The sequence below is a fragment of the Pelodiscus sinensis genome, chromosome 9 (genome assembly GCF_049634645.1).
Source record: "Pelodiscus sinensis isolate JC-2024 chromosome 9, ASM4963464v1, whole genome shotgun sequence".
Classification (NCBI taxonomy): Eukaryota; Metazoa; Chordata; order Testudines; family Trionychidae; genus Pelodiscus; species Pelodiscus sinensis.
The window spans coordinates 17,864,609-17,881,926 of NC_134719.1; the positions used below are offsets into that span (position 1 = coordinate 17,864,609).

General features: G+C 45.5%; 1 protein-coding gene across 3 annotated transcripts in view; it reads left to right on the top strand.

Annotated features, from left to right (window-relative positions):
* Nucleotides 1-2,429: 2,429 nt before the first annotated feature.
* The window catches only part of RAVER2 (ribonucleoprotein, PTB binding 2), a 74,470-nt gene continuing 59,581 nt past the window's right edge, over nucleotides 2,430-17,318 (top strand). For 2 of the 3 annotated variants that reach the window (XM_075936162.1, XM_075936164.1), the window contains exons 1-2: nucleotides 2,430-2,735; nucleotides 14,655-14,721. In XM_075936162.1, coding sequence (XP_075792277.1) covers nucleotides 2,562-2,735; nucleotides 14,655-14,721 — 241 coding nt within the window. In that variant the 5' untranslated portion in view covers nucleotides 2,430-2,561. The remainder of the gene's footprint in view (nucleotides 2,736-14,654; nucleotides 14,722-17,318) is intronic. The other variant, XM_075936163.1, reaches the window with a different exon arrangement.

The window sequence follows — 17,318 nt, forward strand, 5'->3', positions numbered from 1 at the left end:
CTTGCACCTGGCACGGGCATCGTAGCCAGCCCGTGCCCCTTTAAGGGGTCCGGGGCCGGGAGGGGGGCATACGAGTTTCCCTGGTGGTGCCCAGAGTGGCCACCAGGGAAAGCTAGGGAGGGGTAGCCTCCCACTAGTTTGAATTAAGGGGCTACACACCCCTTAATTCAAACTAGTAAGTTCAAACTAGGCTTAGTCCTCGTAAAATGAGGTTTACCTAGTTCGAACTAAGCGGAGCGCTAGTGTAGCGCCTATGAAAGTTAATTCGAACTAACGTCCGTTAGTTCGAATTAACTTTGTAGTGTAGACATACCCTCTCTGTGCTTACATTTCTGCCCTTCTCCAATAATTGAATATTTATTACCCTTTGTATGAAAATGTGCTTTATGTGGATTCCCTTTATTCTTACCGTAGATAACTGGCAAATGCTTGAAACCATCATTAGTGTGACACCCAAGTTTATACTACCTCTTGGAAGTCTTGTCACCTTAAAAATACAGCCCAATGAAAATCCCCTACCCTCCCATCTCTCTTACATCCTTCAAACCTATTACTGTGTTGTTGCCTTTGTGCTATAGCTTCTTTCCACTAACATTCTTCCTATTATGCCATGACCACTGCAATAATACTCAAGATGGAGGGAGAGTCTAATAAATGCCTTATATAGTAACACTGCTGTTCCTCTGATAATTCTGTTTGTCCTGGCTTTGATCTACTGATACTTCATTTATTCAGATCAGATGTATTCATTTTTGATGACTAGGGCTATGTGTATACTACAGCCTATGTTGGCATAACTTACCTTGCTTGGTAGTGTAAATAAAACCTCCCCCACACTTAGCATAAGTCACACTGCTATAAGTATTCCTATTCTGCCATTTGCAGAGAGTGTCTTCCTCAGGCACATGCAGTGGCATAGCTGCATCAGTACAGTTGTGCAGCTGCTGTGCTAGACCTGTAGACATGGTCTAAGAGAAAGGAGATTTAACAAGGAAATAACCCCCCTCCACAAAGAGCCCTCTAGCTTCTATTCCTTTCTTTATACTATCAGAGCACACAACATCCTTAAAAGAGAGATGAATAAATAGGATATAAGAATTCAGTCCTGACAGGCAAATAAATACACCAAACCATTCCACTGTGAGATTACTTAAACCTGATAAACAAGGTATGGGGGGGGAGGGGATAAATTATTGGGAATAATCAGTCAATTAACATGCTCTGATCATTCATTCATATCTGAGTCTCTTTACCGAATTTGTATTGGAATTTGACTCCTACCTTTTACAGAGAACTTTATTTGTTTTGTAGTAGAAATTCTATAAAAATCATTGTTAAAAGACTAGAAGTAATTAAAAGTGTATCGTGTTGCAAAGGATTTGTCAGTTCAGCAAAAAAGGCAAGGACAGTAGAGAAAGCAATTAAAATCTTTCTATTAGATTTGGTTAAAAAATTCTTAATATTTTTCTCAAAAATGTGTCCCGTTTTTCAGCTAGTTCTAGCGTCACTAGAGAATGTACAGATGTGCCATTAAAAATAGAATAACCTGACTTTTCTCTTGGAGGTTGCATCTATCAAATGAGATATAGTCCAAAAGTCTGACCATCTGTTTGCCATATTTCCATAATACTTTACACAAAAATGGAAATGTTAAGGAGACGGCTAAATGCCATCTTAAGTAACAATATTTTGCCTATCTAAAATCCGCTCTGCCCTTTCAATAAGGTACAGTATCCTCGCTAATTTCCTCTCCTAAACTGGTGTATTATTCATGTGCTGTCAAGCAGCTGCCACCCTGCAAGTGATTGCATTTCAGTTGGACCTGAGGGCATGTACATAATGAAATGTATATTTTGGGGGAAAGTGGAAGACTGGGCAGGGTGGGATTTTGAGTTACAGGATACAGAGTTTGAAAGGATACTGGAGGAAGCAGACTGCAGTGGTATCCTAGAGCCAGAGGAGATGTATATGGAGATAAAAAGTGTGTGAGTAGGGCAGAACAAGTATATCTGATGCTGTTTCTCCTGGTTCTCCAGCACAAGATGTCACTGGCTCTACCAAGGTCTAGATGTTATGGATGTAATAGCACTAGCTGTTTATCTACATACAAAACTCAGCTGCATCTGGCTTTTTACTGTTTTCCAGGGAAGACCTGGGGAGGGATTTAGAAGAGGAAAGGTCCGTGGATTCCTGCAGTGAGGGAGTGTATAGTGGAGGGAGATTTGAAATACAGGGAGGGTGCAGTAAGGGGCCGGTTACACTGAGCAGTTGGGGAAACAATGGGGATCACCGGCTGTGGGGTGCAGTGGGGGTCGGGACGCAGAGGCGCCCCGAGCTGGGGGGGGGGGGGGCGAAGAGTGCACATGGGCAGGGAGCAATGGGGGGCGGAGCACTGGCGTCCCAGAGTGAGTGCGTGTGTGTATGGGGGGGAGGGGCACAGTGATGCCTGGTTCTAGTCCCCGCGCTGGGTCCCGCTGCTGCGGTCTGGCCCCCGCCCCCTACCCGGCTCCCGCCCCCTGCGGGCTCGCCGGCGGCCACACGGGAGTCTCTCCGGTTGCAAGATGGCGGCAGCAGCGGAGCCGGGCGCGGAGCTGTGCGGGGTCCCGCGGGAGCCGGGGCGGGGGGCGGCCCTCAGCCCGCCCGAGGTCGCCAGGCGGCTGGAGAGCGCGCGCCGCGGGCTGAGCAACCGGCGCAAGGTCCTGCTGAGAAACCTGCCTGAGGAGAGCAGCGCCCAGGTACCGCGCGGCCGCTCGGGACCGCTCGCGGCCGGGGAGCCCGGGAGAGGTTGAGGGGGCCCCGGCATCGCCCAGTCTCGGTCCCGCCCCACGGGGCCCCGCTCTCCCACCCCCCGCACAGCGCCCCACGGGGATCCCGCAGCCACCCCCCCCCGCACAGCGCCCCACGGGGCTCCCGCTCCCCCCTCCCCCCCGGCACAGCGCCCCACGGGGATCCCGCAGCCACCCCCCCTCGCACAGCGCCCCACGGGGATCCCGCAGCCACCCCCCCTCGCACAGCGCCCCACGGGGATCCCGCTCTCCCACCCCCCGCACAGCGCCCCACGGGGATCCCGCAGCCACCCCCCCCGCACGGGGCCCCGCTCTCCCACCCCCCGCACAGCGCCCCACGGGGCCCCGCTCTCCCACCCCCCGCACAGCGCCCCACGGGGATCCCGCTCTCCCACCCCCCGCACAGCGCCCCACGGGGCCCCGCTCTCCCACCCCCCGCACAGCGCCCCACGGGGATCCCGCAGCCACCCCCCCCCGCACAGCGCCCCACGGGGCTCCAGCAGCCACCCCCCCCGCACAGCGCCCCACGGGAATCCCGCTCCCCCCTCCCTCCCCGCACAGTGCCCCACGGGGATCCCGCAGTCACCCCCCCACACACAGCGCCCCACGGGGATCCCGCTCCCCCCTCCCCCGCACAGCGCCCCACGGGGATCCCGCTCCCCCCTCCCCCGCACAGCGCCCCACGGGGATCCCGCTCCCCCCTCCCCCGCACAGCGCCTCACGGGGATCCCCCTCCCCCCCCCCCCCCGCGCAGCGCCCCACGGGGGTCCGTTTCCCACCCCCTGGGCAGCGCCCCACGGGGGTCCGGCTCCCATCCCACGCACAGAGCCCCCCGGGAATCCCGCTCCCACCCTGCACACAGCATCCCATGGGGTCCCTGCTCCCACTCCAGGAGGTCCTGCTCCAAGCTCCCCCTTTTCTGCACAGCATCCTGCAGAGGTCCCATTCCAGGTTCTTCCCTCTTCCACCAGGTCACATTCAGAGGGTCCCCACAGTGCCAATGATAGTCTCTCCATCCACAGTGACAGCTCCCTGGGGGATCCTGCCAAACTCCCCCATGCTCCATCGCACAGCATCCCAGACTGAATAAGAACTTAACAATGCGCTGGGTCAGACCAATGGTCTGTCTAGTTCAGTATCCTGTTTTCTGATATCTCTAGTGCTGAGGTTCTCAAACTTTTTGGTCTGTGGCCCACTCTGATCAACACAGACCTTTCTGTGGATCACCAGCCAACCACCCATGATAACAAAGTGGGTGCAGGAGGGTTTGGGGGTGCAGGAGTGGGCAGGGCATGTGGGGGTCTGGGAGGGAGGGTGCAGGAGGAGATTGAGGGTACAGGATCTGGGCATGAGGGGGTCAGGAGCACTTACCTGGCTCCATGACTCCCACCACTTCCAGGAACCATTCCTTGCTTCTCCCTTTGGCCATGATTCTAGTCAATGGGAGCAGCACGGAAAACCTCCAGGCGAGTGGTTTTCTGTTTTAAAGTTCCCCCAGCCGGGGGAGGGAGGGAAAGAAAGGGGGAGTGGCATAATTCAAAACTGCTTCCTTCACCCTCCCCACCCCACCCTCCGCAAGCCAGATCCAGCATGCACAGCTCATTTCCCTCTCCCCCGCTGTCACTTCAACCTCATAGGGTGGGGAGGGAGATGCTGCAGGATTGGAGCATCAACACAGGGGGGAGCAAGCCCTGAGCCTGTGGTTTACCTGCAAGATGATGGCAGACCATTAATGGACTGTGGACCACATTTTGAGAACCACTGAGTAATGCCAAAATAGGGCAGTTTATGGAGTGATCTCTTTCTTCATCCAATCCCAGTATTGACAGTCAGAGGTTTAGGAACATTTAATATTACAGTATAATGACCCTGACCATCTTCCTTAATAGCCACAAATTGCCTTCCAAGAATTTAGCTAATTCTTTTTTGAGCCAAATTATGGTTTTGACCATCACAACATTCCCTGGGATGGCTGGGTATTGTGTCAAGTTCTTTTTTATATTTGTTTTAAACCTCTTGCCTGTTAATTTCATTCCTGGTTTGTGTGTTCTATGCAGAGACATTTCCCTATTCACTTTCTCCATTCATGTTTTTATAGACCTCTATTTCTCCTTTAGTAATCTCTTTTCTAAGGCTTCATCTACACTTAAAAGTTTAAAGCACAGCTGCAGCAGGGCCACAGCACAAGCACTGGGAGAAAGATCTCCCAGCATTCTATGTAAATCACATCCACGAGGGGAATAGCTCTTAGCATGGTAGCCTGCTTCACTCTGGTGCTTTGCAACGCTAACTTGCTGCACTTGGAGGGGGGGGGGGTTCACACCCCGAACCAGAAAGTTACAGGACTATAAAGCTATCCACAAAAGCTCATGATTCTGTTTCAGTTAGTCCTAGGGATGTTAAATATCAATTAATTAACTAATCAAATAGTCAATGGGATTTTCATCGACTATTTGATTAGTCAATAAGGACTAGTGCGCGTTCTGCCTTTGAAATGTACATGAACCTCCAAAGTCCCCTGCTGACCCTGTGCTGCATGTGGCGCTTCCACTTTGAAATGTACAAGAGTCCCCATTGGGGCTCTTATACATTTCAAAGAGGAAGAGCCTGCATGAAACCTGGAGTCAGCGGGGGACTCCCTCCTGGCCCCGAGCTCGACAAGGTTTTTCAATCTTTGAAATGTACAAGAGCCCCTGCTGGGACTCTTGTACCTTTCAAAGAGGAAGCACCGCTGCTGCGCTCCTGCCCCATCCCCCGGAGCTGGAGCTGGGGGGAACTGGCTTTTAAGTTGCCTCCTGCCAGTATCCCCTCTTCTTCCCCATCTTGCTATTGCTTTTTGCTTATCGGATAGTCGACTAGTCGATTAATCGCTAACATCCCTAGTTTGTCCCTAAGGTGCCACAGGACTACTCATTTTTAAAGTTACAGGCTAACATGGCTACGCATCTGAGATTTTTTAGGGCTATAAAGTGCAGTGTAGTGATAACCTAAGATGAACATTTTGTCTTTTTAATCTTCCCTTGTGTGCAGGCTGTTCCATACTCCCAATCATTATTGTTGCCCTTCTCTGTACTTTTTCCAATTCTAATATATTTTTTTTTGAGATGAGGAGACTGTAACTGCTAGCATATTCAATATGTGGGCATATAATGGATTTATGTACAGATTGAAACTCTGCTACCAGAACTCTCTGATATGGCAACATCTGTGGTCCAGCAGAACCATGGATGTTAGTGAACCAAAGAGTCCTGGTGGAGGGCCAGAGGCAGGAGCCCTGCAGGGGCCAGCAGCCAAGCCAGGCTGGCTGCATGTAGACCAGTGGCCTGGACCCCTACCCCGGGAGTCGGCTGAGCTGGCAGTAGGCCAGCATCAGCGGGCTCCAGTGGGGCAGTGGTCTGCCCTGGTGGGTCCAGGAGCCCTGGCACCAGGGCAGCGTTCAGCTGTGGTGGGGCTGGGAGCTCCTAGGTCAGCCATGCCATGGTTTGTGGGGCCACGGTCAGCCATTGTGGGGAAACCCTCTGCAGCCTTTGTAGTTTTAATTCTTCTTTACTGACGCACCAGTAGAAAAACAGGGTAACATTTTCAAAAAGCACTCGAAATTCACTTTTGGAAGTGAAACTTAAACACCCAAATCACAGAAGTACTTCTGAAAATTTTACCGATACTTAAAATATTTATATATAGACAGATAATTACATAACCACTAAAGAGTTAGTACAGATTTTAAATGTATTTGAAAAGTATGATGTGTTTAATTGTATTTGTTAATGAGCTTGTTTATGTAAATGATGCTGCCACTAAAATACTGCAGAGTGAACCTCCCTGGTCTAGCTCTCTCATGACCTGACCAGTCCCAGATGAAGGCGTTTTCTGGACTAGGGAAGGTCAGGGGGAGGGGGATGCCAGCTTCTCTGCTGGGCTCCTCTCCCTACTACCTGGTATCACTGCCCATGGCCCCCTGGCTCTGGCAGCAACTCTGCTAGCATTCCTGGCCCTGCCAGCTGAGGGTCAACAACCCCCCTACCTCTCTGCTCCACAGATTCCGACGACCCCACTGGCTTCCCAGCCCACTCCAAGCTCTGCTACCTCCCCACCTCGTGGACTCCGGCACCCCCACCAGCTTCCCAGCCCAACTGGCTGCAGGCTTTGTTGCACCGTAAGCTCTGCTGCCCCTCTAGCCAGCTCTGCTCCAAGTCGCTGGCAGTCTCTGTGCTGGGGCTCTCTAGTCCAGAACATTTCTGGACCAGAGAGTCCTGAACCACAGAGGTATATACGATCAAATGCTCAGATAAAAACCTCTATTCTGCACCTAGCTCCATGCAGATCTCCGAAGAGAAAGGGAGTTTATACAGGCTTAGGGAACTGCCTGCCCAGAACCCATTAACCCGGTGGATGGTTTTTCTTCTGAACAACTGTTTCTTTTGTTAATTTTCCATGTGTTACATATCACTGGGCTAACTCTTAAAAGAAGTAGTTTCAAGGTTGAAAGGCTACACCTTTTTCCCCCCTTATTTTTGTTTGTAAATTCTAAGTAATATTTGGTGCCTTTTCCCCAAAGAAATAGTTCAGTTCTTAAGTTTTGCCATTAAAATAAATCCTCATGCTGTTAGCCCCTCACTTGTGAGCAGCTGTACAATAATGTACTTGTGTATGAATGACATAGTAGAACACATCATTTTGTTGAGATTTTAGCCTCAAGGTTTCATAGCATTGTCGCAAATGATTTTTAAAAAATTATGAATAAAATGTTGACAATGTTCTTTAAAACTGCTTTACTTTTTAAAAAATTACTCTTTAAAATCCATTCATGCTCTTATCTCAATTTAATCATTCTATTACATTCTATTCATCATATTCTATTTCCCCCCTCAATTAAATTTCCAGCATGAATGCAGATTATTATTGCTGAATGAAGATTTGTTTGAGAAATTATTTTCAGGAAACAATATTCTTATTATTCTATTAGTAATATTTAGCTGTTACTCCAACATAAAGTACAACTTTGGTAAATCTTGTTACATGATTTTTGTTAAAGATTAAACATAATAGCTGTAGCCCTTGTCCACTTTGTGTAAGCGGAACAGCCAATAACTTCCTTGGATTCTACAAGATTTCTCTCTAGCTTGTTCCTAGTAAGTACAAAAAAGCAAAGAAAACTGCATCCTCAACTAATCTGCATCTCATGGATGAGAAGCTAGCATCACAACTCTTGACTAGAGTGTCCTATTCTGGGTTACATTCAAATAACCTATAGGTTCTAAATCTTTGCCCTGTTCCTAGTGTATTTTGTTATTTAGAAACCACATTCACATCACATCCGAGTATGGAATGGTTCATTGTCAGAGGAGCTGTGTTATATTTTATTAATGTAACATTTGACAGCTGTTAACCGGTGAAATGTGAGACTGGTATTCAGTTTGACTAAAAGGATACACTTGATCCTGCTAAAATGAAACCTATTAACCTGTAAGCCATGTATATTGAATAAACAGACTGGCAAAAATGAAAGTAGGCTGTGCTCCTGGAATTCCTCTTTCCCTATAAGTGGAACACTTTTCTAATGGCATATGTGGATTATTTTCTTCAGTTGAATGAAGTTTCATTATAACACTGACTAGAGCAGTGGTCCCCAACCATTTGAGGTTGCTGGGTGCCAGAGGGTATGGCCGTTCGCCCGCCAGGCGCCAGAGGGCGGGGACACTTGCGCGTCCAGGGGCGGGGCCCCCCCATAGCCACGTGCCCGGGGGCAGGGCCCCCCATGCGCTGTGCGCCTGGGGCCGGTGCCCCCTCCAAGCACCGCACACCTGGGGCTGGCACCCCCCCCCCAAGCGCCGCACGTCCAGAGCGCGGGCGGCCAATTTGCTGCGCGCCCGGGACTGGCACGCCCTCCCAAGCGGTGCGCGCCCGGGCCCGGCGCCCTCTTCAAGTGCCGCACACCCAAGGCCGGCGCGGGCGGCCAATCTGCGGCGCTCCCAGGGCCGGCGCTCACCGTGCACCGTGCGCCCGGGGCCGGCTCTGGCACCATGCATGCACCACGTGCCCGGGGCCAGGCCAGCCCCGAGCACTTGGCGGGCGTATACAAATGCCCCCACGGGCGCCATGGCACCCGCGGGCACCGTGTTGGGGACCACTGGACTAGAGTGTTGACCTACATAAAGATTTAGTATGTTCCTGTCACTTCCAACCCCTTTCACCTTTGGACTGGTAGGCTGGTCCTTTCTTTAGCCACTGCTGTGGAAGGGACACTGGTTAGTGTTTTGTCTGTGACCTCATCTTCACTTATAGTGGGGAATAGAGATACAAGTTTGGGAACCAAGGATACACTCTAACTACTGCTTCCTCCCCCCTACTCTCATAAGGAGATAATGGTTACTTCCTTCCCCTTCTTCTCTACTTGGTAGAATAGCAGAGGAAGGAGTCATGATAATCTGCTTGGAATGCAGTATTGGATACTTGAGTAGTAGTTGATAATGGCTGCATTACAAGGGAGACTTTCAGAGTGGAAATCAATTATAGCGGATGGAATAATTGCCACAAGAGGGAGGAGTAAGACTCCACTGAATTGCACTTGAGTAATTTGGGGGCTTTCATTATAGCTTTGCCTATACTGAGAAATTACATTGTGTAAGAACAGGAGATTGAGGAATTGTAGGAAATAACATGATGCTCACAGCTAACCTTAGATAGGGGAGCTAGAGTGCCTCGTATTGAATGAGGATATTGTTATAATAGGTATCACAGAAACTTGATACATTGGTGGAATGAGGATAATCAATGGGACATAGTTATACCAGGGTACAAAATATATCAGAAGGTTAGAACAGGTTGTGCTGGTGTGGGAGTGGCACTATGTATGAAAGAAAGAGTAGAATCAAATAAAGTGAAGTGTTCCATAGAATCTCTATGGATAGTAATTCCATGCTCTAATAATATGAATATATCAGTAGGGATATATTACTGACCACCTGACCAGGTGATAGTGACTGTGAAGTACTAAGGGAGATTGGAGAGGCTGTAAACCTTAAAAAACTCGATAATAATGGGGGATTTCAACTATCCCCACATTGACTGGATATATGTCACCTCAGGACAGGATGCAGAGATAAAGTTTTGCTTCTTGGAGCCGCTTGTTCTGGAATCCACAAAAGGAGAAGCAATTCTTGATTTAGTCATAAGTGAAGCATAGAATCTGGTCCAAGAAGTGAGTATAGCTGGACTGCCTGGAAATAGTGACCATAATATCATTAAATTGAATATCCCTATGGTGGGAAAAACACCACAGCAGCCCAACACTGTGTCATTTAATTTCAGAAAGATGAACTACTAAAAAATAAAGAGGTGAGTTAAACAGAAATTAAAAGTTATGGTGCCAAAAGTAAAATTAATGCAAATAGCATGGAAACTTTTTAAAGATATTATAATAGAGGCTTAACTTAAATGTACACCCCAAATTAAAAAAACATAGTAAGAGAACCAAAAAAGTGCCACTGGAATTATATCAGAATCAGGAAGCCTGCTAAGCAACCAGTGAACCACTGGACAATTGAGATGCTAGAGGAGAACTCAAGGACGATACTCAAGGACAGTCATTGAGGAGAAACAAAATGAATTAATTCTTTCACGGCTAAGGATGTGAGGGAGATTCCCAAACCTGAGCCATTCTTTTAGGTGACAAATCTGAGAAACTGTTCCAAATGAGGTGTCAGTAGGGGAGATTTTGGAACAAACTGATAAACTAAACAGTAATAAGTCACCAGGGCCAGATGGTATTCACTCAAGAGTTCTGAAAGAATTCAGATGTGAAATTTCAGAAATATTAACTGAAGTTTGTAACCCATCCTTTAAATAATCTTCTATATCAAATGACTGGAGGATAGCTAATGTGATGCCAATTTTTAAAAATGCCTCTACAGCTGATCCGGGAAATTACAGGCTTGTAAGTCTAACTTCAGTGACAGCAAATTGATTAGTGATAGAAATGTAGCCGTGTTAGTCTGGGGTAGTTGAAGCAAAATGCAGGACAATGTAGCACTTTAAAGACTAACAAGATGGTTTATTAGATGATGAGCTTTCGTGGGCCAGACCCACTTCCTCAGATCAAATAGAGGAAGAAAGTAGTCACAACCATATATACCAAAGGATACAATTAAAAAAAATGAACAAATATGAAAAGGACAAATCACATTGCAGAACAGAAGAGGGATGCGGGGGGGTGGGAAGGGGGAGGAAGGAAGGTAAGTGTCTGTGAATTGCTGATATTAAGGTAGGGAGAGTGGGATGTTTGTGAGTTAATGGTATTGCAGGTGATAATTGGGGAAACTGTCTTGGTAATGGGTGAGAAAGTTCAAAGTCTTGTTAAGTCCTTGTTGGCAAGTGTCGAATTTTAACATGAATGACAGTTCAGAGGATTCCCTTTCAAGTGCAGATGTAAAAGGTCTTTGTAGCAGAATGCAGGTGGCTAAGTCATTTAGAGAGTGTCCTTTCTGGTTAAAGTGGCAAGAAACTGTTTTCTCTTTGTGATCTTGTCTGATATCTGTTTTGTGGGCATTAATCTTTTGGCGAAGTGTCTGAGATGTTTGTCCAATGTACATAGCAGACGGACACTTTCGGCACATGATAGCATAGATTATATTTCTGGATGCGCAGGAATATGTGTTCTTGATCTTATAACTCACTTGGTTAGGTCCAATAATGGTATCAGCAGAATGAATATGTGGACAAAGCTGGCAACGGGGTTTGTTGCAAGGGAAGGTACCAGGGTTGGTATTAGTGTGGTATGTCCTGTGGTGGTTGGTAAGAATCATCTTGAGGTTAGGTGGTTGTCTATAGGAGACTATGGGTCTGTCTCCCAGAGCCTCTTTGAGTATGGTATCCTGTTCCAATATAGGCTGTAGTTTATTGATAATGTGTTGGACAGGTTTAAATTGGGGGTTGTAGGTGATGACATCCCCCTTCTGTTCTGAAATGTGATTTGTCCTTTTCATATTTGTTCATTTTTTTTAATTGTATCCTTTGGTATATATGGTTGTGACTACTTTCTTCCACTATTTGATCTGAGGAAGTGGGTCTGGCCCACGAAAGCTCATCATCTAATAAACCATCTTGTTAGTCTTTAAAGTGCTACATTGTCCTGCATTTTGCTTCAGCAAATTGATTGAAATTGTAGTAAAGAACAAAATTGTCTGACACATATAAACATCATTTTCTGTAAATGGAAATCATGCCCCACTAATCTATTAGAATTCTTTGAGCGGGGGTGGGGGGGTCAACAAGCATGTGGAGAAGGAGAACCAGTGGATATCGATTTCCAGAAAACCTTTCACAAGGTTCTGCACCAAAGGCTCTTAAGCAAAGTACGCTGTCATGTAATAAGAGGGACGGTCATCTCATGAATTGATAACTGGTTAAAAGACAGTTTTCAGAATGGAGAGAGGTAACTTGTGGTTTCTCCCAAGGGTCAATACAGGGACCAATTCTATTTAACATTCATAAATTATCTTGAGAATGGGGTAAACAGTGAGGTGGCAAAATTTGAAGATACTAAAGTGCTCAAGATAGCTAAGTCCAAAGCAGACTGTGAAGAGCTTCAAAAGGATCTCATAAAACTAGGTGACTGGGTAACAAAATGGAAGATTAATTTTAACATTGGTAAATGCAAAGTAATGCATATTGGAAAACAACTCAGGCGAAAGCTCTTGGAGTCATTGTAGATAGTTCTCTGAAAACATCCACTCAATGTGCAGCAGCAGTAAAAAAATGCTTGGAATCATTAAGAAAGGGATAGAGAATAAGACAGAGAATATCTTATTGCTTCTATATAAATTCATGATACACCCACATTTTGAATATTGCATGCAGATGTGATCACTTCACCTCAAAAAAAGATATCTTGGCACTAGAAAAAGTTCAGGAAAGAGCAACAAAGGGGTATGGAATATTAATAAGACTGACACTTTTCAGCTTGAAAAGAGACTACTAAAGGAGGATATGATAAGGTGTGGGAAAAGGGGGAATAAAGAAGAGTGATTTTCTCCTTCCCATAACACAAGAACTAATGGATCACCAAATAAAATTAGCAGATAGCAGGTTTAAAACAAACGAAAGTATTTCTTCACACAATGGGCAGTCAACCTGTGGAACTCCTTGCCAAAGGATGTTATGATTATCAGGACTTGAAAAGTGTTCAAAAAAGAGATAAATGCATGAAGGATAGGCCCCTATTAGCCAGGATGGGCAGAAATGGTGTCCCTAGACTATTTGTCTGAAGCTGGGAATGGGAAACAAGGGATTGATCCCTTGATTACTGTTCTGTTCATTCTCTCTGGGACACCTGGCATTGGCCACTATTGGAAGACAGGATATTAGACTAGATGGACCTTTGGTCTGACCCAGTATGGCCGTTCTTCTCAGTGAGTAGGGTTTCATAGTAAAAGAGTTCACTGAAAGAGTGAGTTCTTCCATTATTTGTTCCTAATTCCATCAGAAATGCATTTCATGTTAGTTTTCTTTAACTGTTATGTTGGTTCTCTTTATAAAAATGGAGTCATCATGTCATACCTTTGCTGCACCTACTTTCAGACTGAAATGTGGAGAATTACTTTATTGAACTCGATTCCCTCATATAGGATAAGAGGTTGTTCCAGTATTGTGAGTCTTAACTCCTTTATAAACCAATCTTTGATAATATGTCTAATGAAGTGGTCTCCAACCTTTTAAAGCACAAAATCACTTCTTGAATTTAATTGCAATCCAGCATCTACCTCAAACAAAATACACTTGCCCCCACCCCCCACGTCCTACCCCTTCTCTGAGGCACTGTCTCTCTGAGGTCATGCCCTGCTCACTCCATCCCCATTTACTTTCATGAGTTGGGGAAAGGGAGTGGCATGCAGTGAGTTGCAGACTCTGGTCTTTGGCTGAAGGGTTTGGAATGTGGTAGGGGCTCCAGGCTGAGCCTGGGGCAAGAGTTTGGGCTGCAGGCTCTAGGAGGGAATTTGTATACAGGTGGGGCTCAGGGCTGGAGGGCAAGTTCAGGATTCATTTTCTGGCTGAGCACTGTTTACCTCAGGTGGCTCCTGGGCAGTGGTGCAATGGGACTAAGGCAGGCTCATGCCGTCCCTCCACCACTCCTGAAAGTGACTGGCATGTCCAGAAGTGGCTCCGGGGGGAAGGAAAAGGCAGGTGGCTCTGTGCGCTGTCCCCCATTCACAGATATCACACGTCTCATTTGCCATGGTTCCCTGTTCCCAACTAATGGGAACTATGGAATTGATGCTGGCAGGAAAGGGCATCATGTGGTGACTATGCAACCATCTCTCCCAGGGGCCGCAGAGATGTGCCAGCCACTTCCAGGAGAATGACAGATTCACATAGCTCCTTTAAGTGTGATGAGCACGTTCAGACATAGGAGCAGCTGCCAACAAGCTCCTTGCATCCTGATCCCTGTCGTGTCTCCCCTCTTTGTGCAGATGGGGTACAGGGGTAGGGGATGTGAGACCCCTCTGACATCAGTGACCCTTTCCTCTCCCTTTCCCACCCTGAACAGCAAGCAGGAGGCTCCTGAGGGCAGCTCCAAGGCAGAAGGCAGGAGTAGCACAGCAGTGCGGGGAGGCAGAGCTGACGTGCCAGCACTTGGTAGCCACCTGGCCAAACCAGTTAGAATCTCCTGTCAGAGGCTCCAGGATCTACCAATAGATCCCAGTCTACAGATTGGTGATGACTGGTCTAATGTGTAACTACTTGCTACTTGCAACTACTTGCTTGTTGGGAAAGTTTCACTGTAACAAAACTGGAAAAATAAGTTGAATTTCATCATTGTTGTTTTGCTTTTGGTTTCATGAATTACTTTGTGATGTTTGTCTTTTCCAGGACATCCATGAACTGTTCAAAGATTATGAAATAAAGTACTGTTATGTGGACAAAAATAAAAGAACAGGTAAGAATTTAGAAATATTCCAGTAACTAAGATTGTATGTTTAACGGTAACATATTTGAATTCTGATAGAACTGATAGTGAATTTCTTCTGTCACATATGAAGTCAGATTGCTCTCTACCTTCACTATTCCTAGACTTGTTTTTTGGCTGCATAAATTTTGGCCATTTCTAACTCTCCATTAATGTCAATTAATGTAAAATGGAAAGCTTCATATGGCTTTCAATGGGAGGTAGTTTGGATTCATTATCTGTGAATTTATATGTATGGCCCCATAAGAAATGCACCCTTCTGAGATGGTTGCTTAATTCACAGAATGACTGATACATTGGTCTCTGCTAGGAAAAGCCCCTCGTACCAGAATCACTGTGCAACAGAGGGGCTATTCCAGGTCTAGAGTTAGGGTTTCCAGATTCAATAAAACAGAGAACAGATATTCTCAATCAAAGAACTGAGGGGAATTATAAAGCTTTTAAGGGTGATATTCATTTTGAAAACTCTGTCAGTGCTGGCTTTGCTTTACATCTCCCAGGGATCTTTGCTAAATAATGGTGTTTTTGGCTGCTGCTCTTAGCAAGTATGGTGTGTGTTTGTGCAGCATTCTCTTAATTATTTGCTTGTTTGCACTACTTCAGGATTGCCAGATTTGAGAACAAGTGCTGCAGAACGCTTGAGTGTCAGTAGTCCTGTCTTTCACTGTTTTATTTTCTAGGCATTGTTTTGAAATCCTACTTGTTGAAGCTGTTATGGAAAGAACTCTTTCATCTTACTATTCATTCTGGTTCCTCCAAATCCTATGTCAGCTCAGAATTACCAATCAGAAGAATATTTTTCCTCTGCACTTCTGCAGCCAGATAATCTAGTTAGTTTTAGCTGCTGATTTCCCCCCCTCTGACTGTAATTCTTACTAAAGTTTAAGTGGAGGATTGGCAGCCAGCAGGACTCTCTTTTCCAGCTATCTTGAGCTCTTCTTTAATAGCTCTTTTGTGTCTTGTTGTATGGAATTTTTGAAGAGATCTCGTATTTTTACCATTTAGAACCATGGTATCCAACCAGTTCTGCTAGTGGCTACTGCTATAGCAAACTAGTCACACTCAACCAGCCAAATAGCCACATTGTGCAAGCCAACCCACCACGAGTTTAGAAGATGATCATTGCAGTGAGATATAAATGAGCTTAATGTACACAAAAATCAGTTAAAAATTAGTTTTCCCCTAAATAAACTCCTTCAGCATTTCTGTAAGGGCTATTTTTAAAGGCATAAAATCCAAAAAAACTTACATTTGCTTATATGAGCAGTATTTGCATTTGTCAACACTCTTATGTACACTTGGGCCTTTGTGAAGTTTATCACATACCTCTTAGAAAATGTTGGCCCTTGGGAGTCATTTTTTTTTTGTCCTTTGTAGGGCTAAACACTCTTTCTAAGGCTATGACTAGACCTGAGGTATCCCAGAAAAACTGCCGCATCCAGGGAATGCATCTACTCTTCTGACATTTTTTGTGAAAGAGCAGACACGCTGTTTCGGAAGCCCCTTCTTCCTCTTGCCTTTTATGAGGAAGAAGGGCTTTTCCAAAAGAGGAGGTTTTTCTGACATTTGGCCCAGTGTAGATGGGCCAAATTTCAGAAAAGCCTCATTGGACAAAACTATTGCAGAGTGCAATTTGCGTACCTTTTTCTGATAAAACTCTATAGTCTAGACATAGCCTGAGTTACTTGACTCTTTCAGGGTCAGGTTTCTTAAATTGCAGAATATTTTGCTCATGTCAGTAACTTTAGCTTGCAGAATCAGCAAGTAGTTCGGTCCTGGGAATATTCTGAAATTGTTGCATTTGGAGCCATAGTAAAATTGCAGAATTCCCCCAGGACACATAGTTGTTAACATCCATAGGGTTTTATGTTTACTCACCTTTAATTGTGCAACTAAATGAGTATTGGCACATCAGAGAACCTTCATCTAAATCATTAGTATTTCCTCTCTCTCCAAAATTATTCAAAATTGGAGTATACCAACATGTGCATTATTTGTATGGTAAAAATCCCATTTATCCAAAATCATTTTTGTCCAGATGAATTGAATGTTCTCAGTTTAATTCAGACAAATGGAGTTCTGTGGAGTTATATAACCATTTAAATCATAAGCTCTGTCCTGTAAGAGCTTTCCTTCTCTGCGTGAAAACTATAATTACAATTAATCTTCAAATTTCTGCCTTGGTTTTTCTTTATATTGCCTATTTTCTATTCAGTTTCAAATTTGTTTGTTTAGTCAGATAACAGAAGAATAACCAAGTGAACAAAAAATAATTGAACACTATTTTGTGCTCTAGAATTCCACAGACTCATATTCCATTTGTCTATGTTTTCTGAGCTATTATTTCTAATATCAAATATCATTCTTCTGGAAAAAGGTCGTAAATACGGAGGCTGTGCAATAGTCTAGCTTAGCCATGCTATCTCTTTCAGAACCTAAATGACCTCTTTTTCATTTGTCATTTTCATTTGTGAATCACCATATATTTTGAATTGTTACTGTTTGTTAAATCAGCTAGGATATATATTCTATATATACTCACACAAACACACAGGATAATTGTATAC